Source organism: Ptychodera flava, chromosome 7 (genome assembly GCF_041260155.1).
Source record: "Ptychodera flava strain L36383 chromosome 7, AS_Pfla_20210202, whole genome shotgun sequence".
NCBI lineage: Eukaryota > Metazoa > Hemichordata > Enteropneusta > Ptychoderidae > Ptychodera > Ptychodera flava.
Genome location: NC_091934.1, coordinates 43,005,454 through 43,028,151, shown reverse-complemented (window position 1 = coordinate 43,028,151; position 22,698 = coordinate 43,005,454). Strand labels below are relative to the sequence as shown.

Here is a 22,698-nt window from a genome sequence, read left to right as displayed (position 1 = left end):
ATACTGACATCATATTCTAACTTTTTTCCAATTTCGAACTTTCAAAAGCTTTAGGAGGAATTTAACATTCATTTGATCAACATTACACTCTACATGGTTTATCATATTTGGTTTTGGTTTTACAGTGAGTTTTAAAAGGCTGTACCTACATGTACTACCCACTAATCTCTCTCTCTCTCTCTCTCTCTCTCTCTCTCTCTCTCTCTCTCTCTCTCTCTCTCTCTCATTTTAAGAATAATTTTTACATAATGTCCTGCTCTCGACTTCATAGGACCAGGCCCGAAAAAATAGATTTGTTTCAAGTCATTGACATTTGTCAAAAGTGATACGTTGACATGACTTTTGACTTTCTCGTTTTCGTTTTGCCTTATTACATCGGTAAGTGACTATTAGTGCATCTTATTTAGTTTTTGTATTTCACCATTATGTTGAGATTTTCACGATTGTTTCTATGCAATATGAGTGTTTGTTCAAGAATCAATTCAGGATCTTCTTTTTCCTCGCTATAATTTACACTACAATGTAACATTATGCAAGATACGGGCATTTCCAGTATATTTTTAAAAAAAAACCTGAAAACTAAAATTGACAGCAGAAAAGCTTGGTGGTAAAGTCATATTCAAATGAACTGTATTTTTTTTCTCAAGAAAAGCTTAAAATTACACGAGCAGGGACACAAAACAAACTTAAAGAATTAAATTACTTCGGTCTCAGCTTTGATGTAGCGATTATTTTATTTGGCACGCACCTACGTAGTTACAACAGGACGTGGCATACATGATGACGTTCGTAACGATCGAACAAAAATCTGTTTCGTTTATGCCTAAAATATGCGATCTGATTGAACAATTTCACGTACATTCTTTGTAAGTTCTCAGGCATCTTCATCACAACTGATTACACTGTGGATGCGTCACAAGAGTATGGTTCCGTTCAAGTCGTATATGCTAGATATAGATATCAAGACACTTCAATCTCTTTCCGATACAGTTTCTCTTTCTAATCCGACCAAAGTCATGTGGTAATGTTTGAAGTTCAAAGTGAAAACATAGCCTGTGTGCGTGTACAATGTCCATCGCTGAAAACTGCATTCTAGTCCGGAGTATAATTCACTTGTTCACAACAATATCGTATAATTGACTTCGTACACATTGCGTTGTATTTGTATCTCTTTATAATTTAAATTTGACCATATATATGGAAGAAGAAGAAGAAGCTGTTGTTTTATACAACAAAAATGGCAAAATCATTATTAATTTACAGATGCCGTCCTTTTTGTCAAGGCATGTTCAAGCATGTAGATGGTAGGCAAACTTGTTTTGAAATTCATTTCATCGGAGATCTATTTACCTATGTATAAAATAATGTTTGTAATCTTCATTTAATAACATAAAATCAACTTTAAAGGTATACTACTATAATGGGCTACGTCCTATGCGAAAAGTATGTCTTAAGAATATATAATCTTATGTTTCTGAAATATGAATGTTAACATCTTGATGTAATTCACTTAAAATATAATAAATTTCAATTCTGTTTTAATTTCACCGTCCATAGCATACTTTTGCTCCTATTTTTCCTTCCACGCCTATTTTGGGGTTTTTGTCTACCTTTGGGGGTTTCAAAGCTGTCGAAACTTCGCAACCAGAAGTCCCACATTTCACTCCTGTTGGACCATAAGAGCGCTTATAGTTCACGTCCCAATCAGTTTTCAGACACGGGTTTATTTTGCCTTCATCCCAGTCGATGGGGTCGATAACTTCATAGCTGCCGCCGACGGAGTGGCTCAGCACACCGGGAATGTTGATCGAGCCCTCAGCGAAAACCCCAGCGCGGAATCCTTTCTTGGGACCGCCAGAATTAAGTTCGTGTGAGAAACCACCTACACCCGCGCCACCTTCGACGCAGCCTGACCATCCGGTGTGGTCAAAGCATAACTCTGCACCACCTCCCCAGCCATTGTAGTAGCCAAAGCCAATACATAACAACCCAAGGGGGTCACGGAGATTAATTGGATCGTTGAACACGTATTGATACAGGTTCGGCTGCTGACTACTGTACAAACTAGGGTCACGTGACGTCCAGCGTCCAATCGTGGCGTCATAGTCCCTGTAATGGAATCTGGTAAGCTTCGTTCGGTCATCATAGATACCGCCCGCGAAACCAAGTGGTACAAATATTTCGGGGTTGGAGTCCATAATAACAACACCGTAGGAATCTCTCTTTATCACTTTAAGAACGTCCCCGATAGAATTTAATACAACAAGGGGCGTACCCAAATGATCACACATTACATAGTTGATTACACCATCTGTTTTCATGGCAAAAAGATGACCCAATTGGTTATAGTATAGAGCTGTCACTATTTCTTCTTCACCACGTACGACATGCGTGACTCTGAGGGCGTTGTTGGGGTCCCCGTAGAAGTAGCGAACACTTTCCCCTGTCACTTCGTCGAGGCTTAAAATCCGTCTGCCCAAGCCATCGTATTTGTAAGTCATGTCGTAGAAATCGGGTTTGTATGCTTTTTCCAACTCTCCGCGTGCGTTGTACTGGAAAGTGGCGCCCCCTTTGCCTTGTAGAAACCCATCATCTGAGAAGTCGTACAGGAGCAAGTCGTGTTGCACTATTCTGTCGTTTTCGTCATAGATGGCGCTATGCGTCGGCTCAGCGCCAACTCCTCCCCACTGGACGCGGTTTCCGTTGACGTCATACACGTAGTGTTCCGAGGCCTTGCCATCTGTGATGACGTCAACTAATTGCCCATCGATATCATACTGATAATTATTGATATAGCTATCCGAATCACCAATTTCGACACTTCTGTCAGATATGAGCGAGTCATTATTGTATTGCAAGGTGTATTTGAATTTCTGACTACCTTGTACAGTGCAGCTTGTTTCCACAAGACGGCCATACTGGTCATGAGTATATCCACATGAGATTTGAGAATCAGAGAGAGTCCTGACGTTTGGAGAAGGCTCCCTAGCATCGAAGGGTCCGTACTTGGTTATTTCTCCGAACTTGTCGTATGAGATATCTGTAACAAAGGTACGTCCGAAAACTACCGACACAAGTTTGGATACCAAGAAAGCGTCGTTGTATGAATATTTAAAATCAGCTACTATTTCTGCCAACTCGAAAAGAGTTGCTGCAACTGGTATAAACCCGTCATACACGTAAGTGGTGGCGCTCTCCAATACACCTTTGCTATACCTATTGAGCCTCATCACTCGTTCACTATTGTCCTTGTAGACAAATTCTAGGAATGCGTCATTAAAAGACACTCCCGTGGGTCTTTGCAGTTCGTCGTACCAGTGTGACATGTCACCAACTACGGGATACAAAGTCTGCATGAGGTCACCATCAAGGTTGTAAGTTGACATGAAAGTAGAATGCAACGACAAGGGAGCTCGGTAAATTTCGTCCCTCTCTCTAGGTCTTATGCGCGTGCGTAGAAAGTGTTCGGAACCGCTCGGCATGCCGATACTTGCTAAATTACCGACGTCATCGTATCGGAAATCGTAGCTTCGTCCGCTTGGAAGAATTATTTTAGAAAGCTGTCGAAAAAAAAATAAAAACTTTGATGCAATTTCAAAACACCAAAATACACTCGGGAAATAGGGGAATGTTACGGTGTGGTTCGACGCAACGTGTATGCAGGTTGTCTTGCGATTAAAATTGACCGACGGAAAATTCGGAGAACTCACAATAACTCACTAGTCTGATGAATCACGCTCATAAAAACTAAAGTAACATTTGTATTAACTCTCATATCTAAGGTTGCGGTTTTATGAAAACTGATCTAACTTCAAAATTAAATTAGTCATATGACAATAATGTCCGGTCGAAGGGAAAGATCGTGACCTCAGTAAAATGCTTGGTTTGCTTACAGACCGACTTACCAGCTTTTGATCGATGTATTCATACTTGGTTTCTAGTCCAGAACTCTTAAACTCGCTGATGACGTTTCCGTATATATCCTAGTGCAAATGTCAAGGGATAAACTGGGAGACTAACTTGAAATAAATAGTTTCATAAGTAATACATACTCGTGCAAAGCTTATCGTTGGATGGCCATAAATAAAGTTCGGAATATAACTTATAGACAAAAATAGCGCACTGAGAACATTATGCAATTTATTCGATAACTATGCACAATGTATATTATTCAAAATAGCAAACATCCCATTCTATTCACATTCAAAGATATGTCTGTATTTCTGAAGGATACGTAAGTGTACTGCTGCCATAAATTGCCCTGCGCCCTCTTGCTGTACAGATCCGACGTTGGGTCGTATTCATAGACAATATCTAACAAACCAACAGACGGCCTCTGGATCCGCACTTCTCTCCCGTCACCATCATAGACAGTCCTTCGCTCACTGAAGTAAGAAAAAATGTATCGTGAAAATACGCTTAAATCATAGAGCATGGTCTATTTTTGTCCCCAGTAGCAAATATTATCACCTATCTTTGTTCGTTTATAATCTTCATTGAAGTTAGAACGATAAAACCTTTGACTTAGATCATACACGGACATTGCTGTATAAAGAGTGCCACGGTTTCTGACAGCCAATCTTGGCAAGAAACATTTCTTCAGAAACAAGTTACATCGGGAAAATCTTTGGGGGGGGGTCAAGAAAATTGAAGCTGATAGAGATTTCAGATAGTAAAGACAACTTTACTGAGAATTTTTGTATTCGTTTATATAGGCACGTATATTACGTCATTGATAAGACTTGGTTGCAAACAGTACTACAACTTAACCCCCGCCCAGTCATAAACCCTAGATCAACCATACATAAAATACTGAAACATTTAACCTACACATCACTTCCGAGCAGAATTGTAGATGTTCGATCATTGTGGCTGTATTCCGAAGTTGTGATCGTTTCTCTATTGACCTGCAGGAAAAATAACATGGTTTACTGGAGAAATGCACATTTTATGAATTCGACTGAAAAGTTAATTTGACCCCAGTCCCTTCATGCTATATTTTGATAAACTGACTGACAGTGCATCCAGGTCTCACCATGAAGACAACGAACGAACGAATTATACTTCTAAGTTGAGAGACCATAACTGATCTAGAAAATTCAGCCAAAGATTATCATTATCATTTTAGTCATCACACCGGTGCGTTAGTGTACTGAAGGAATTATCAAAAAGCAATGATGTCTGGTGGTACAGTTTTGTCTTGCAGTGTAACCATAGAGTGGTGACTGTATTGGTTTGTCAATTATACTCTTTATCGCACCAAAACTGACAACATCATATACCGTGGCTTGACCAGAGTTCATCGTCTGCTCTTTGATATACCATGCTGAGACAATAACATGCCTAATCGAAGACTTTTCCAACTTTACCTTGATATGTTTGCCTATCGTCAACACTGTAAGAGGATCGTTTGGATCAGACTGTGTCGCAAAGTGATCGATTTCCAATCGTTTCGTCAGACCAGAGGGCAAGGTGGTCACTGTGGATGCTGCCAGGGATATCTGTGACCCCCACACAGGGTGAGGCGATTTGGTTTTCAGCGTCTTTCCACGGACAAAAGGTGATGTTACCATACGAGAGAAAAAAATGATTGAGACCAGATTATTCGTTGAAAATAATATATTTCGTGTTAATTAGGACCAGAAACAATGTGGTATGACAACTTATCAAGGTGTATATGTCCAGCTCTTTCACTAGCAGTGTCAAAAGTGGAGCTAAGCGAAATGACACTTTCAATGAAAGGATGAAAAAGTGTACTACGTCATACACGAGCGTTTGTTTTGATATGCAATCCGGTGTGGTGGCAAGGGGGTAATTCTGTTTGAATTCTTCACTGATTTGGAGTCATGAATCATGCATCCCATGATGAATTACGTACAAATGTACCCCCAAGGCAATGAACGAGTACGAATGCATTTTGTTTTGCAATGCGATCCTATGTGACAACCTTTAAAAATCCTATAGAAAATGTATTCCCTGTTTAGCGCCTATGTTGAAATTACCGATACAAAATACTTTCGTTTCGACACTCGAGAGAATACAACCATAAAAATTGGACCTTATGAAGTGATCAGTGACTTCAATGTGACAATTATTTTGATATCTCTTTATAAATTCTCCTTTTAAGCATAATCAAGTTGTTGACTGAATATGCTACACAGTTTCAGTAAATGTAGTGTATAATGTAATCTGTAAACTGGTTGGAAAGTAGTCAAGTCTTAAATCTGGTTTATAAGAGCAGGAAGAACCTCTAACCTGTTACGGTAGTGCACTCCTGAAGATTGAAATACCTAAACTTTTGCACAAACTTTCCGTAAGGAAACTTTCAAAGTATTCCTTTTTTGTCAAGAATATAAATCAGGGTCAAAATTGTGTGCTAGAGACACAAATTACCCGATATTTGACATTCAAAATGACCGTGAATCCTGTGTCAACTCTGTGGGGGATGACTTAAATTTTCGATATAACAATAAGCGTCAACACGTGGTAGACCAAAAACGTATTGTCGAGAGTCCAAACATCTGTCCTTGAGGCGCATTCTGCTTCATCAGGAGGTGAAAATTATATGTGACTCTTATAGTCTAATGATTAAGCGTTTATATCAATAGGTATATCTACCTGCTGATGTTTTTATAAAAATAAAACATGGAACTGGCCATTTCCATAACAACTAAATGACATATTATTCCTACCACTATATAAATTCGCGATATCATAATGAAAGTTCGTTAGTTTTGCAATAAGTGAATAACTGACATGAACCATACACCCGAAAAACATTCTTGGCATAAATCTACAACCTGAATCTCAAAATGTCCATATTTTTATTGGGGGCAGGGGTAGAGAAATCGTCGCTGTAAATATTAATTTTTATACGCCTCAGAATTTATCACTAATCGTATTTCATATGGTAAATGAAAACAAAACTGTCTGACGTTAAACAAACACGTTCCACATTATAAAAAATGTATAAATTGAAGCTGAGGGGACAAGCATTTTGAAGACACAGTGTATCGAACACGATACAGTACCTTTGTTCCGTCTGCAGATGTCGTAACCGTAGACCCGTCTGCATAATTGCTTAGGATCTCCTGAGAGACACCATAGCTGGTTTTATACGTCTGTTTTAGTTGACCTGACAGTGTCTGAGTCTCGATGACTTGTTTTCGATTCATTGAAGAGTACTTGACCCTGCTGCTTGACGTCAGACCTTGGAAGTTGCCATACAGTTCTCTTCTACCCAAGTTGTCATACTGCGCAAATACACGCCCATTTTCGTCGTATCTGTTGTATATAGAGTAGAAACATTAAAGTGGAGGAGAGGTCTTAATTTTGACATTTTTAGTATATTTTCGACACCTTAAACCTTAAAACAATGGTACCGAATTGAAGAAAACCTCTATGCATCTATGCATATAAAGCAGTTTTGTGATACATGAACGCTGCCAGTGCTCCAATTCAGGCTGGTGTGTGTGATGACATTGAAAACTACCCCCAGTAACAATCTTCCATATTTAACTTGCATTTTAACCCTTTCACCACCATGCTTTGGCTCAAATCCATTATTGTTAATAATGAGTGTGGACCTGTTCACGGAGAATCTGGATGAATATTAAACCGAAAGTTGAACTCAAAAAATGTCAGGACAAGCATTTTAACCTAAAAGGCTTGCAAATAGAGAATATCACGTGTTAATAATGATCTGAAAGTAGAATTAATGCTGAGTTTGTCTACACAAAAGGTAACAATTACCTGCGAAAAATGTAATCCATCACATTACTAGATCGACCGTGTAACATTCTATCGCGAAGGGATTCTTAGTACAGAGACCTGATCAATTAATTAATTAATTAGGAAAGTTACGATTTGGAACTTACGCCAAATATTGTTGGTATCCTTGCGGCGTTGTAACACCACGGAGCAGTCCTCCATCTTGGTAAGCAAATCGAGTGTTTCCGATGTCTGAATCGGAAACAAAGTCGAGCATCCCTTCTGAATTCATGCCGAGTACGGTTCTGACTCCATTGGCTGCTTCTATGGCGTGAGGAGAGCCATCAGACATACGCTCGATTGAAACAGTATTGTTGAAGTGATCAGATATGGCCTGAAGAACATAATAGAGAAAAAAAAGAAAAAACACTGACTTCAAGTGTACGACTCTGAAAATCCATGGCGTTATCTGATTCGTGTCACCTTAGCAACAGTCAATATCTAATTTCCCTCGTTTCTCTTTATATCCAGGTTTATAAACAACTTGATGCATGTTTACGGAATACGCAAAGTCCAGGACATTGAGATGATGCTGAAATATGGCAGATTACGTTATAGAATATCACCGTGCAATAGCGATCAGGGATAAAGTATTCCAAAATGACTCCCCAGTCATTTAATTCCTGTCATTCACATTTTGTGTAAAGATGTCAATTCACCTTACTGAAAACAGCAGACAAGTATCTTAACCAAAAGACGACAAAAAAACAACATTTTGAACTTACATGTAACTCATCATCGTCATTGTAATGAAACTCGTAAAGCAGTCGATTATTTTTCAAGTCCAGAGTTCGCAAATGCTGACCCAGACGACTGAAGATAAACACGTTACTAGGAAACAAATGCAGAACAGACAGAAAATTAAACATAGACAGAAGATTAGGAAGAGCTTCAGACTGTGAAATTGATCAACATTACAATGTTGAATATAACGTCAAATAAGGTTCTTTGTTTTATCGACGATAGAGAATTCGCAATTCGTTCTAACTCGTTTGTATGACCTTGGTCTTCAAACGCATTGCTTGTACACTCTTACATCTGTCAAGTTTGGTTTAATGTAAACATTACTGACAGAAATGTTCAACATTTAATCCGATTATCATTGCACCCTGTGGTTGCAGTGATATATCCCACTTTTGTTTCGATGTGATCACTATTTCTTGCGCATAGACTGCGTTTCATAAAGTGCAATTCATAAATTGATTGACAACGCAACATGGTTGTGCGACTGTGCCATTGCGACAGTCGTGTGAATATGACGGTTGGTACTGTAACCATCGCAAGTACATACTCAATGCATGGAAACTCATTCAGTGGAACAATTTCATGAAAATTCCAGTCTTCTTACCTGGGATTCGGTCCTGGTATGACATATCGTCCACTTCCTGCACTAGATGGGAGTTTGACTTTAATGGATCGAATTCGGTAGTTCCCTGCAATAGACCATTAGTAGTAACAAAGGGAAAGTAATCAGTTACCAAAGATTTCACTAAAAACACCTTTTTGACAGTAGACAGCCATTGGTGTTGTCTTTATTGTTTACTTAGATTTAAAAGATGTAATTTCACCAACAGAACTCCAATGGTCAGATTGCTGATGTTGAACACTTTGTCGGAACATGTCACGACGACCAAACTGCAGATGTCGCTACAAGTAAGTGTGTGCTTGCTTTGTACTGTGAAAACATTTTTGTAAAACTAACTCCAACATTTCAGTCATCGTAGGTAAAAAATAAACGAAACTAACGAATCATGAAGGTGTATGTTTAATCTATTCAAAAACAATGGGAAGACTTTTAGCAGCGTTGATTGGACGCGGGGCTGTGACCGGAATATAAACATGTCTATGATTAAACCACTTGTGATCCTGGAGTTTCAATAAGATATAAGATAAGTCCGCTTCATACTGTTCGGATTTTCTATTATGTCTGTAATACACTCATATGGACATTTAATTTAAAGGCGCCAAATAACACATTATAGAGACATACCTTCATCGGCCACATACAGCGCCCTCGTCGACGACAGAGCAACTGCAGTTGGAACGTAGAGCTTACTGCTCAATGCTAGAGCCTCATGGAAGCAATCGCAGTTGCTCTGTGCGCAGTCGCAGTCGGATCTTTGTCCAGCAAAGAGAGAAATCCCGCCGCCTTCAGCAACAAGTCGAATACGGTTGACGTAATGATAATCAGTTTCACTAATGTAGACATCACCAGACGCCGACACTGCAATCCCCTGAGTGAAGAATTCAAATTTAAGTTTACAATTCAGTTGCAAGTTTAACATTTCTCGAGTTGTGCTTGTAGTTCTAACATAGGAAACTCTAAGTGACTCAACTCTGGAGACTAATGAGTGAGTTTGTGCCGTCAGCTGAGATAAGTAGCCTGTGAACTTTTATAGTTTGTACTTTATCACTTAATTTAGTGATTAGTTTTAATAAATTTATTTTAAATGAAATCGTTGACTTCACTGCCTTTTTTCTGTCGTAATAGTAAACATCTATCACAAGTAAGTTATGTAGGGTTTGGGACAGACTACATAGCTGCTGGCCCCCAGAAAAAATCGTCAAATTTACAAAACTTTGTATCCAATAATCTTAAGGTGTGCCTGATACCTAAGACATAGCTTTTGAACTTATCAAAGGATTTTATCTTACTCTGGGAGAGAGGAGTTTTGTGTTGAGAGCATTGTCAGCATTGACATCGTCCGTGGCGGAAAGGTGGGACCTCGAACAGGTGACCGACCAATCACGGGTCTGACGCGTCCCTGTCTGCTCAGTTTGAAAATGACGTCACCGTCCACGATGTAAAGTGTGTCCTCCTCTGGATGGACTGCGATGTCTGTCGGCCACGTGAAAGAGATCTCCTTCATTGGTGCATCGTAGAGGTCACGTGAGCGCTCGGCGCTGGATTGACCAATGACATTTGTTCCAATATGAGCCTCGATAACACCATCGTTGCCGATCTGACGTATTCGACGATTATCGACGAGGAAAATATCACCGTCTTTGCCGACAGCAATGCCTGAATAAAAGAAAGCCACTTTTGTCGGTGTTTCATCACTTATGGCTTGAAAATGATACAATTAAGAAATGTAAAGACGAAAACAACCTGACTTGTTTAAAAATTACAGTTTATGAAGAGACAATGTTATTTTTACACGGAGCATAAAATATATTGGATTACATGAAGCATAAAAAATAATGTGACAACAGCTATTAACTTTGATTACACACTTTCAATCATTCCATCCATCATTTCAATCTCCAAATGCAAACAATTATATTTATTTCAAGAAAGTATATTGACAAATGACACCATTAGCCCTGCAAAGTGACGAATACTATGTGAAATATTATTGTTGATAAATGAATTCAAGGCCGGACTAAAATTAAACTGTCAACACTGATATTGGACGTTACTCATTTGTTGAAATTTTAAACACCAGACATTTCGGCATGACATTTAAAATCAAACAAACAGTTACAGTATTTGAAAAGGTAATGAATGATGAGTTGGAGTGTTACCTTTTGGCACGGTAAGTTTAGCTTTAGTAGCAAGTCCACCATCGCCACAACCGTCTTCCCAGGGTGCACAGCGTTCACCAGTACCGGCAAGTACAGTTTCTTCCCCAGTATCGGGGTCAATTCGTAGCACCTGGCGTCTAGCACTGTCAGACATGTAGAGGGCGCCGTCACGGCGACTGGTAGCCAGGTAATAAGTCTGTTTCGGTCGTGTTTGCCTGTGAAAACAAAGGATTTTATGTTCTACTTGAGCTGAGAGGATATGTCTGCCTTTCCAACTTGAAAGTCACTGAACTGGAACCAAACAACTTCGAGGTTTGGCCTGCGACTCGGGCGCACTTTAGAATATTTCTTCACGTAAACTTATTTTGATGATAAGGTTGTTCCATACATTCGCTATTAACATTACTTCTGCCGTGCGTTTGACAATTTATGTTCATCAATGGACAGCAGTTTTCCTCGCAAACTGATTTTTACAGTCTGATCAATAAATATTGCTTCGAATCACTCAGCATTGTATTTTGGCCTGCAAGAACACAGGGACCGTAGTGAAAGATACGTACAATAACTGGAGTACAGTCGACACGGTTCCATTCGGCCAAATTCTCCTGATGAAATTGTAGTCGCCAAAATAGACACTGCCATCGGGTGATGTTGCCAAGGCGACGGGGAGGCGTAGTCGGGTTTCCTTGCCAAGCCCTTCTCCGCATGTCTAGTTTCAAGTAAAATTGAAATAAATATATAATTAGAAATACAATGAGACCACGCTACATTGAGAAGCAAGGAGTAGCCTTAATTAACTAAAATAGTTTCATTTGTATGATTAAACACTATGTTTTCACAATGGGTAGCTTACCCTACAATCGATAGCAGCCCTAGAATCACTGCCAGCCACTGTTTCCAATACTGCACTCTGATCGGTGTATCTGAGTGTTTCGCCACTTCCCATGTGCAAGGTCCCTGCAAACAGGATACCGGAAATACTTGGCTTTAAAAAGTTACTCGTTGATCACACTGTGTTAAAGGAGGTTTGTCAGTCACTTTTACTTATAGGACGTCAGTGGTATTCTGAAGTTGGCGCTCTTGTTTTTATGCGGCGCCAATGTGAAAATCTGTGATTGGCTGCTACAGATATAATTTACAGAATGAGACCTAAAGTTAAGAATCACATCGCAGATTTACGGAACATGTGTCTAATATGGTTTATATGCTTTGAATTGTAGGACACAAAATTAAATAGATCCTCCAGTCTTGAAACGCAGTGCTGTCATACTGTAAATGTGGTTGATTGTCAAACCGTGCTATTGCTGGAGTCAACTATGGATATCCTATCACAATCTGTTAGACGCGCAGGAATGAAATAGACGCACTGCCAAACTGATTACAATGACATGTGTTAATTTGATAACAAGAAATTCAGAAGTTTGGCTCAACACCATTGCGTCTTCTGATTGCAGATCCTTCTACCTGCCCATGACGTTTGATTAAGCAATAACCCCCACCCAGGGGACGGGTATGCTACGAGATTTTGACCAGTTTACGACACGTACATTCTTTATTGTGCGTACATATCGCGAACGGGTTAAAACAGATGGAATACCTGCCTCTGGGGTGGGCCCTTGCAATTATATTCTAACACATGAGAGTTTTGACATAAAACATTTGGACTTATTACTAAAGTTCAGGACAACAATATGCATGGCCTCCTTCCATTTGTGAACTCTGCATTATAATGTAGATAAGTGAAACACATTGTCGGCAACTTAGACAGATTCTAGTTGTGTTACATCATGGCTATACCAATGTTATTTCGTGTTTGTCTGACAAATCAAATTGCTGCGTTCATAAAGCGATAGTTTGATGTGTTGTAATTGGTTCTGTTTAACGACATTAAGTGTCCTCATCTGTAGTTTGAACCCTTCGTAGTTAGTGTAAGTGAAATAATGAAATAAAAATACTTTCGATGTGGACTTACAAACTTGATAACATACCTCATATCATTACACCACGACAGACGAAGGAATGTTGATGCGGTCATAGTCTTACCTGAGTTTGCGTCGTAACTATGGTGAATACTCAGCGACCATCCACCAAGTGTGCCACCAGCGATCCCTCGAACTACGTCCAATTCTCGCTCCTCCCAGTAAACTACGCTTCTGTCGCCACGGGCAACTTGAGCTCGTGTGTTTGCCTGACTAAAGCGATTGAAACTACGCGTGAACTCTGACCTCACAGGGTAGTAAACCATTTGGTATTTGTACCCAATCTTAACTGAAAAAACAAGGGTGCACGTGGTTATTAGAAGTCTTCCGTCAAATATTACCTCCATCACTTTGGTCGACCGTCTATCTACAACAAGGCTGTCTAACTATTAAGAATGATCTTAACTATAAAGTAAATATATCTCATCTAGAATTTCTTTGCACATGCTGAATATGGCAATTGCGGCAAAAGAAATATGATGCAAATAAATGAAAAAATGGGCAGGTCTTGAATAAAAGCCAGGTAACATGAGAGATTAATGAGAGTCCCCAGGTGCAGTCTGGGTAACTACAACTTGAAGCACAATAAATGCCGTAAAAATCGTTAGTCACTTAATTAGATCGAACTTGAATGTGTAACTTGGACCAGGGGATTGCTACCACTGTCATGATGAGTAGTAAATGAGAAGCGATAATTGTCTCTCAACTTACCCTTGGCCTTCGCACCACCTTTAACGGTCCGGCTATATCCGTCTTTTCCATCCCATGCAACCGACTCCGTCACGTGAAGGCCTGGCTTGACGTCACGGGTTACCTTTTTGCCAGCAACCTGCAGAAAGTGTTACGCTTGTGAGTTGTTGTGAATGCTGTAATTTTTCCCGCCAAAATTTTAGTGCAACATTTTACCAATCTTTTAAATTTTTCTGTAATTCTTTTGATAATTTTGGACCAAATGGATATCACATTTCATTGGGTAATGGTTTTTATCAAAATCATGTAAAAAAATCTGAAAAAATTGACTGGATTATATTTTGCAAAGGTGACAAAAATTGACTTTGGCGCTCAAAGGGTCAAAGCAATAATGACAATTATACTGCCTAAAAGGGCAACGGCGCCGCCCATAGACGAGTTGTTGAAAATGATTTTCCTTTGCAGAAGAAGATTTGTATCTCTGCATCTTGGAACATAGAGTGGTCGATTAACTATGCATTAAACCATGTTTATGGACAGGGAAGGTTGACGAGACGATGGCATACTAAGTATATTTTTCACATCGCAAGAGCGCGTAATCCCTGAACTTGCACACTAGAAGACTGAAATTTCAATGCAAAGTGTTGGCACATTTTTCATGGTCGATAATGGTACAGTTTTGACAATTTTGAAGATACGCCTGTTTGTAGACTACGTCACAGGTTTCTCATCAATGTGGCTACTATATTAAAGCATCGAGGGCATCTGTCTAGATCTTCAACATTAGCGCAAGGTATTTTCACTGATTGGCCCAACTACGGTATACGGTTATATTTGACAGTACCCATATCGAGAATCGACTTTTTACTTGAACTCAGAGTTGATTTTAAAGGGATGATGTCTCCTTGTGATCCAATGATTTTTTTGTCCAAAGTTTGAGGCGTAAATGATGTGTACGCCTGTTTCTAGCGCTGGGATTACAATACTGCAAACTGAGGCTGTTGAAAGATAATTTTGTACAAGGGTAAGATAATACAACCAATATCAATAGCGCCCTCTACAGCTCTACAATAATAAATCGCACTCACCGTGACTTCCATGATGACGTTCTCCATGATGTCTGGAACGGTATTTCCAGTGAGGGGTACTTTGATCAGGGATTTGTATCCAGCTTGTCTGTTATGGTTATATACGAGTTGTAACGCAGTTCCTGGGATAGACACTGCCATCGAACCTGGATTCTGACAAGTAGAAAGAATAATTCATTTTGTGAATGGGAGCCATGTTCTTGATCACCTCTCACTAGTACCACATGATGCATATGGCTCAAAGATTTCTGCATAAACTCACTCTATACTTCAAAATGAATTTTATATAACAAAAGTCAATTTCCTTCGACGCGATTGTCGTGCCTTAGTCATCCTACATTACACTATCACATGTGCTCAGAGACAGATCGAGAGCTTACCCGGCCAAAGCTCACATTCCAGCTGGTCATCATGTTTGAAAGATACAGAATATACCGTACCCTAATACAATATCTCCCCATGTTTGCTCCTGTTTATCAGAGCAGGTAAGATTGGGAGATTTATACAATCACACCCGAGTGGTGATCAGAAGAACTGGATGCTTCAAAGACTGACAATTGAATGTCAAATTATATTTTGGGACGAATAATCGAAGAAAAAAAATTAAGTCGAGTCTAACATTTCTGAAGACCTTTTTCTTACCCTGCTTAGATCAGGTACTTTGAAACTCCCGCCTGGTTGTAAAGTTTCGTCAGATCTTTTAGTTCGAAGGTCATCGTCACTCTCTGTGTCATTCACAATTGGTGTTACTGGGAGATTTGGTCCAAAGTGGCCTGGGTTAACCGTGATGGGTATACTGGGAAAGTGAGATACCCATTGTTGTGTTGGTATTACGATGGGTCTGCTGGGAAGCGGAACCCCTGGTGACGGGGGACTACCGGGAGATGGTGGAACTCCAGGAACCGGCGGGACGTTCGGCACGCTAGGAATGTCGGGAATGCGAGGCACTTCGGGAGGTGAGTCGGACGGTGGTGAACTGTCTCCGCCACCGTCACTTCCTGAATCACCCTCTCCATCACCATCACCAGGGCCATCATCACCAGGACCACCGTCACCAGGACCACCGTCACCTGGACCACCGTCACCTGGACCACCGTCCCCTGGGCCACCGTCACCTGGGCCACCACCACCGCCGCAAGGATCTGGTGGAGGAGGTGGTTCCTTTGGCGGTGTAGTCGATCCTTCCTCACAGTCATCCTTCGGTGGAGGCTTTCCCGGGTCACATTCCCCAGGAGTACATCCGCAGTCGGGTGGACCGTACGGCCAATTGCAATCCCATGGAGTAAAGTGCGGTATAGGAACTCGCCATAGCGTCTCTCCGGGGGCATATAAGGCATTTAGCTTCAGCAACTCTTGATCATTAAATCCTGCAATTCAGAATTTTAAATCACGTGATCAAGTCTCACAAAATTCATAATAATGCTGATGGGAATACTTTATAAATATACGACTTTTAAAATTTTCGAATGCAAAGAATTAGCTGAGCAAACAAGGCGGTCAACGATGAGTTTATCATACATCATCTGAGCTGATACTGAAGAAAGCATGAAATAAAAGTTAACGATGACTTTGGTATCGCGCCTTACTTCACGTCGTTTAGAAAATATATTTACACATTCTATACAGAGATTCCAAAGGAGAAATATTTTATTCAGCTTGTTTCTTGATTGACAGCCATTGGAGAATTGGGTTTCCACAAATATTTACATGAGATAAAATGGAGTTAATCTTTTTCACCACCCTTCTATAGTGTACGAATATTTGAAGGGAAGGTAAAATCCATTGGATGTAAATTAACATGTCGTTTATTGATACGAGTTAAAAATGTTCCCAAACTCTAACACGTTTTTTTTAAAAATAAGGTCATAGTCGGTTTAGTGCCTTCAAAAGTTGTCAGACGCCATCTTGAATTGAAATTAACATTTTGAACATTGAACAGTTTGTATGTACTTTGCTAACCTAGGTTCAGGAGCTCTTCTTCGGTGGCATTCACCTTGCCTCCAGTGACGTCAACGCCCGCTCGCAGGCTGTCAGCGTCGCTTGGTGGCAGTATTTCGATGACAAGACCGTTTACAGAAGCAACCCATTCTCCCAACGTTCGATTGTAGTACCCTGTCAAATGTGTTAAAATGCAAAGGTAAGTGCAAAGTAAGAACAAGAAAAACAGGAGAATTTTGTTTCAGGCACTTCGGAGAAAATGCTTTTTCCCTTTATTTTCTTACTTAAGTATGCAAAGACTTCAGGAATTCTTGTTGCCAAGCACTATTTACATTTATGTATAGATGACTGGTACTTGTTTTTAAATGTACTCAAAATTGCAGGATTATCAATGACTACCTTCTTGGCGGCAGAGACTAGAAGCAGCCATTAAAACACCCAGCAGGGCTCCCACAGTTGATCTCAATTGCGGTTACGGTACTTTGAACGTGCGTTCGATCTATCCAATGAGTGAGTTTAATGAATGTGTACAGTTAATCTATAACATCCGTTTTGAAGTTTTCTGTTGCCCAGATAGAAGTCAACAATAAATATTGGAAGTTTCAATCTAGCCGTAAATTCTTTTATTTTATTATATTTATATTTTATTTTATTACTCATCAAACAGGCGAACCCAATTACAGGATGAGGTTCCCATAACCCACTACCCAATGGAGCAATAAGGAGTAAAGTGCCTTGCTCAAGGGCACAACACCGTGCTGGAGTCTCGAACTCACCGTCCTTTGACAGTAGGTCCGTTACTCTAGGCCTTCCTGGTCTCGAACTCAGACAGAATACCGTCAATGGTATCAGATGCACAGCAGCTCACAACAAGAAGAGAGCAGTAAGCAAAACTAAAACAGTTTTGTGACTTTTAAGTAATACTGACTCTAGGTAGAGCGGTACCTTCCTTGACCGATTTAGAGATGCCAGGGGAATAAATTTCTCCTTAAATTATATCAAAGTAACCTTGAATTAGTTTTGAAGGCATTATTTACATATCTCTACGTTTTAATTTGTTGTGGCGTACCTGTTGGCACTGCAGATCCCACGGGGAATCCGAGGTAATTTTCAACATAGTAGTATACGGTTTGATTAAAGAACACATCGGTAGTGCCGTTTACGCTTGCTTCGTCCATACTGAAAATACCAAATGGAGAAAACACAAAACGAAAGATGAGTAAATTAGTTTGAAATATAAGGAAGTGAGATGTAGATTATCATTATTTTGCGATAGAGGAAATCAATATAGTCCGTCTGTGAGTAAAATGACGCATGAAAATTTCTCGGTGTGATATGAAGGAGATGAATTTTTGTCTTTCAGATTTGTGTTTGTACATCACTAAAATTTTCAGAAAGTCTTCTAGCTCAATAATAACTACAGCTACCCTTCAATCATCTTGCATTCCGTCTGTCGCTAGGCAGACTACTTCAAAAATCCTTCCAAGAGCACCATTCCTACCTGAGTTCCATCGCGTATGTATATCCAGTGAAGGGTGGCAATACGGCGGGCATAGCTTCTTCACCGCTTTCGCCTACAGTGTATTCTGTCACCCTTATATGCGGTTGGTAAACGGTCTGAAAAAGAGAGCTCGACACTTCCGAATCTGACTAATCTTGCATTGACAAAGATGGAACACCTTAGATGATTGTGTATTTCCTTTATAAGAAGCGTTCATACATCAGCCCTGCCTGCAAGTAAGCTACCGGCATCAAGCTTGTGAAGTGAAACAACAATATTATACAATTGCTGCAGAAAAGTTCCTCTACTTAGACAAATTTTTCAACATCATACGCATTGGAAAAAAACTCTGCTACGCAAGCGCAGACGTCACCCATAAAAACAGAGAATTTAAGGGTCTGATGGGGACAAACAGACATACCTCATTATCAGTGCCATTATTGGAGACGATGGTGGCCTCAGTACCCGGATGGAACATGATCACCCCTTTTCTTTTACCAGCTGCGTCTTCAACGACACTTCCTTCAGCCACTTGGATTTCATCAGATTCAAGGTCAATGACAGTAACCTTTATCACGAGGAACAAAATATTGCATTCTACTGCGTTAATATTGCGTTTTACAGGCTACACATAGTTGTTTTAATGATTTCACTCTTGCACAAATATTTGTGCTGTAATACGTAAAAATGATATAACAATGAAAGAATATATATTTAGGGGTTATTACACGAAGTTTGGGCGATACCGCGTCGTATTCGAGTGATGTGTCCGTATTTTGACGAGTTGCGCAGCAACGAGTCAAAATACGGACACATCACGAGAATACGACGCGGTATCGCCCTAACTTCGTGTAATAACCCCTTTATCATACATGCATGCTTTGGTTATGACTGCTTTCCTACAGACGCTCCGAAATTAGAAACGAAATCAACTTGAAATCGACCTTGCTTCCTCCAGGCTGTACTTATAAAAAGTTGGTTGCTAAGGAGTGATGACAACCATATCACTTCTTGATATTATTCCGCTATCGGGCCATTCCACTTCAAAGCAGGGTTTATGGCGCACTTTTAAAGCGAACAATTTCAATATTACGATGTCGACACAGGTTTTCACAATTTGAAGAAGATGTATTTTTAGTTTAAAATGACGTTGGATGTAAAACATAGACTGGAGTGTGTAAAATGGGTGTGTCTTCGTGTTTTAATACATAACCTCATCCCTGCGTGAAAGTTATGAGGCCGACAAAATCGCGTGCGTCAAAATACACGCGCCATGCCAGCGTTCGATTTCGAAATCGATCGAGTTTGAACAGCTGAGTGCATGGAGTGAGCAGCTCTGCGACATCTATAAATGCACTAGCTGTGGGTCCATAGCTGTGGTGTTTTCGGACGGGATTCCTGCCTTTTACGGGCTGGTTTTGACATTTTACGATTTTAACCCCGGGGTAAAAATCGTAAAAAGTCAAAACCAGCCCGTAAAAGGCAGGAATCCCGTCCGAAAACACCACAGCTATGGACCCACAGCTATACATGCACAGTGGATATATACCCGTACCTGTCCAGTCACTTTAATATCTCGAAGAATTATACATGTCCTCAGACGTCAAATATGCCGAATATACCTTCTTAGTAAGCGGATTAGGGAAAACATGAAGTGAGTACACTGTAAGCTGTAGTGTCGTAATTTTCTAGATCTTGCTATAGGCTATTCTTGAAGAACACTGATTTGTGCTGACCCTCCAGTAGCTTCCCACTGTTAAACAGTTTGCTTATTGTACAACTTGGATACTTTGTTGTCCTCTCGAAAGTGTTCAGTTTTGTACTTTTGTCCAATTTTGGAATGTACCATACCACACTCTCTGCCAGTGTGAGTTGAGTATAATAAAGATTGATTGATTGAACTCGTTTGTGATTTTGTTGCTGTACGAATAAATATTTCAAAGATATTTCCGTCGTCTGCTCGTATATTTTCGTTCCTGGCTTGCCTTAATAGAACTAAACTTCCTTTAACAACCTACATGTAAGCGAAAGTTTGACTTTCCCTAGATCTTACATTGTATCTGAAACCCGCACCGCAGTGGTGCCGCCAGACACGATCATGACCTGTGAATCTCACTGACAGGTACAAATCGGAAATATTATGTGCACCTTCAACCTTGTCTGTCGCGAGTATTTTCAGTGAGGTTGGATTTTTGTGGCTCATTTAAGGCTGTAAACGATGTAATTCACCGCCCAGATACTTAAGCTCATCAACAGGAAACTTGTCGTAAAGCGGTTCTATCATGATGCACTGTCAACCGATATCTTACATGTAATCTTCAGCAGCGTAGACGACATGAAAACACTGCACCGCCACGGGGCCGGCCGTGAACAATGACAGTTTCGGCAAATGATACAAATTTTCAATACGTTTGTTTGTATGTTTTTTTGTACAATTGTACTTGTGCCTAAGTGCAATGCCCATGAAGTCACTGCAAACAACAGAATTTTGACCATAATCATAATGACGTTTCGGATTGTCATTTGCCTTATTCGCTCAGCTGTTTTATATGTACATATGATATACCAACGAAGGTCATGCATACCAGCGAAGGTCACTCGTACGCGTTGCTGTAAGTAGTTCGGTTACAGTGAAAATATAATTCGTATTTCACTAGTTAAAATATGGGTTCATATCAGTACTGTCTAAACTATACACACACGCTTATTTTACATCAAAACTTAGTCTTTCATCAATGGAAATCTACTTCTCTTGAATTCTCGTAATCATGTAAGTGTTCAAAACTTCAAGCAAATTGTTGTTAACCACAGTCCCTCTGAGGGACTGTGTGTAAACTAAGTCTATACAAGGAGTTTTTCCCCGAAAGAGGTAACCTAACTTACCTTCTGATCGACAGCCAAGAGAACAACTCCCTCTACGGCAACATATTGATTGACAGAGATCTGAATACTTCTCTGGGCACCGATGAAATTCTTTCGGTTGAAATTAATCGTCAGAACACCGCCACCATTGACAGCTATTTCATAACTGGAATAGAAAGACGAACAATGAAGACAGCTGAGAAGCTAGCGAGAAACCTGATCACTTCACTACATCGTTTTAAGGCCAAGGGTGTGGGTTTAATTTTCAACAACACTAATTACTTCTCAAAGGGAAAGTTCGACTCCTGGGTAGGGAATATGTTTTGGTCCATTCGCACAGTGCAAAGTATTATCATATTACACGTCGGAAATAAACCGTGCAGTATACGATTTCAGGACTGGTCTCACAAGATGATTTTAAATAACACCAAGAAATAAGCGTTACGGTAAGTGGCTGGGAAAATGTCCGGGCTGGGGCATGGGGTGATTGTACGAGAACCACATAGACACATGAAGCACTAGAGAACTCTTGACCTCTTGAAAATGAATCAGAATTGACTCAAAAAAGACCACACCGATGACGAAAAGTCTCTCCTAGAATGATTATATTTCACACTGCGTAAAGTTAGAATTCGAGATCAAAATCAACACAATCGTAAGCTTCCCGGCAGTCATTTCAAAATCTCATGAATCACTTCCCATTTGATAGTGATTAAGGATTGTGAGTACACTTGAACTTGAATCTCACCCTCCGTCCTGTCTTGTCATTGTGTATCCATATTGTGGAAAACCGTGGACGGATATGGTGACTCCTTGTAAAGGACTGCTATCGCGACTTGTGACGGAACCCCGCAACACACTGACAAGACTAAAATGACAGGAAGAAATTATGAAGTTATGAAAAGTATAAGAAAAGTAATGATATTTCGGATTGTCGATACCACAAAAACATTTGCGAAACTTCATTTCCTTCTGTGGAGGTCAAAATGGGATTCGTATCCACCTTTCAAATGTTCGACGACATCAAGTTGAAATTATATGTTAATGCGCAGTGGTCGTCGCGCTGCGCATGCTCCTGAGGGGGTCCCCCTTGTTGACAACATATCCGAGAATGCCGCATGAGGTTACGGGTTGATTATTATGTTTGCGATATTGCCGCTGATATGGCGGCTGATTTGTCACGAGCATAAGATTATTACCAACTTACCAAATCTAACACGCAATAAAAGGTCAATTAATCTAAGTTCAATATCTGCTGAATATTGAACAGTAATTACACGCTGGATTGAGATCACATTTGATCATGATTTTCTTGAATCAGTTGAATGGGGCTCGCTCGAGCCAT

The 22,698-nt window shown here is 40.1% G+C and overlaps 2 protein-coding genes across 2 annotated transcripts in view; both read right to left on the bottom strand.

The window, feature by feature from the left end:
- Positions 1 to 715: 715 nt before the first annotated feature.
- LOC139137617 (teneurin-3-like) overlaps positions 716 to 22,698 on the bottom strand; it is a 40,178-nt gene continuing 18,195 nt past the window's right edge. Inside the window, exons 17-40 of the mRNA XM_070705810.1 lie at positions 22,102 to 22,221; positions 21,375 to 21,519; positions 18,913 to 19,059; positions 18,492 to 18,607; positions 18,060 to 18,169; positions 17,012 to 17,164; positions 15,695 to 16,419; positions 15,053 to 15,205; positions 13,986 to 14,103; positions 13,339 to 13,563; positions 12,149 to 12,252; positions 11,856 to 12,004; positions 11,296 to 11,510; positions 10,426 to 10,792; positions 9,761 to 10,004; positions 9,119 to 9,203; positions 8,496 to 8,601; positions 7,878 to 8,104; positions 7,032 to 7,284; positions 5,370 to 5,543; positions 4,831 to 4,907; positions 4,235 to 4,385; positions 3,906 to 3,983; positions 716 to 3,560 (exon numbers count right to left, since the gene is read on the bottom strand). Of these exons, the coding sequence (XP_070561911.1) occupies positions 9,836 to 10,004; positions 10,426 to 10,792; positions 11,296 to 11,510; positions 11,856 to 12,004; positions 12,149 to 12,252; positions 13,339 to 13,563; positions 13,986 to 14,103; positions 15,053 to 15,205; positions 15,695 to 16,419; positions 17,012 to 17,164; positions 18,060 to 18,169; positions 18,492 to 18,607; positions 18,913 to 19,059; positions 21,375 to 21,519; positions 22,102 to 22,221 (3,016 nt within the window). The 3' untranslated portion in view covers positions 716 to 3,560; positions 3,906 to 3,983; positions 4,235 to 4,385; ... (5 more) ...; positions 9,119 to 9,203; positions 9,761 to 9,835. The remainder of the gene's footprint in view (positions 3,561 to 3,905; positions 3,984 to 4,234; positions 4,386 to 4,830; positions 4,908 to 5,369; positions 5,544 to 7,031; positions 7,285 to 7,877; positions 8,105 to 8,495; positions 8,602 to 9,118; positions 9,204 to 9,760; positions 10,005 to 10,425; positions 10,793 to 11,295; positions 11,511 to 11,855; positions 12,005 to 12,148; positions 12,253 to 13,338; positions 13,564 to 13,985; positions 14,104 to 15,052; positions 15,206 to 15,694; positions 16,420 to 17,011; positions 17,165 to 18,059; positions 18,170 to 18,491; positions 18,608 to 18,912; positions 19,060 to 21,374; positions 21,520 to 22,101; positions 22,222 to 22,698) is intronic.
- Positions 1,545 to 9,143, bottom strand: LOC139136518 (teneurin-1-like). The gene is made up of 9 exons (XM_070704242.1): positions 9,119 to 9,143; positions 8,576 to 8,601; positions 7,878 to 8,104; positions 7,032 to 7,284; positions 5,370 to 5,543; positions 4,831 to 4,907; positions 4,235 to 4,385; positions 3,906 to 3,983; positions 1,545 to 3,560 (listed from the first exon to the last, which is right to left on the bottom strand). Exons 1-9 carry the CDS (start codon positions 9,141 to 9,143, stop codon positions 1,545 to 1,547), a joined length of 3,027 nt encoding a protein of 1,008 aa, XP_070560343.1.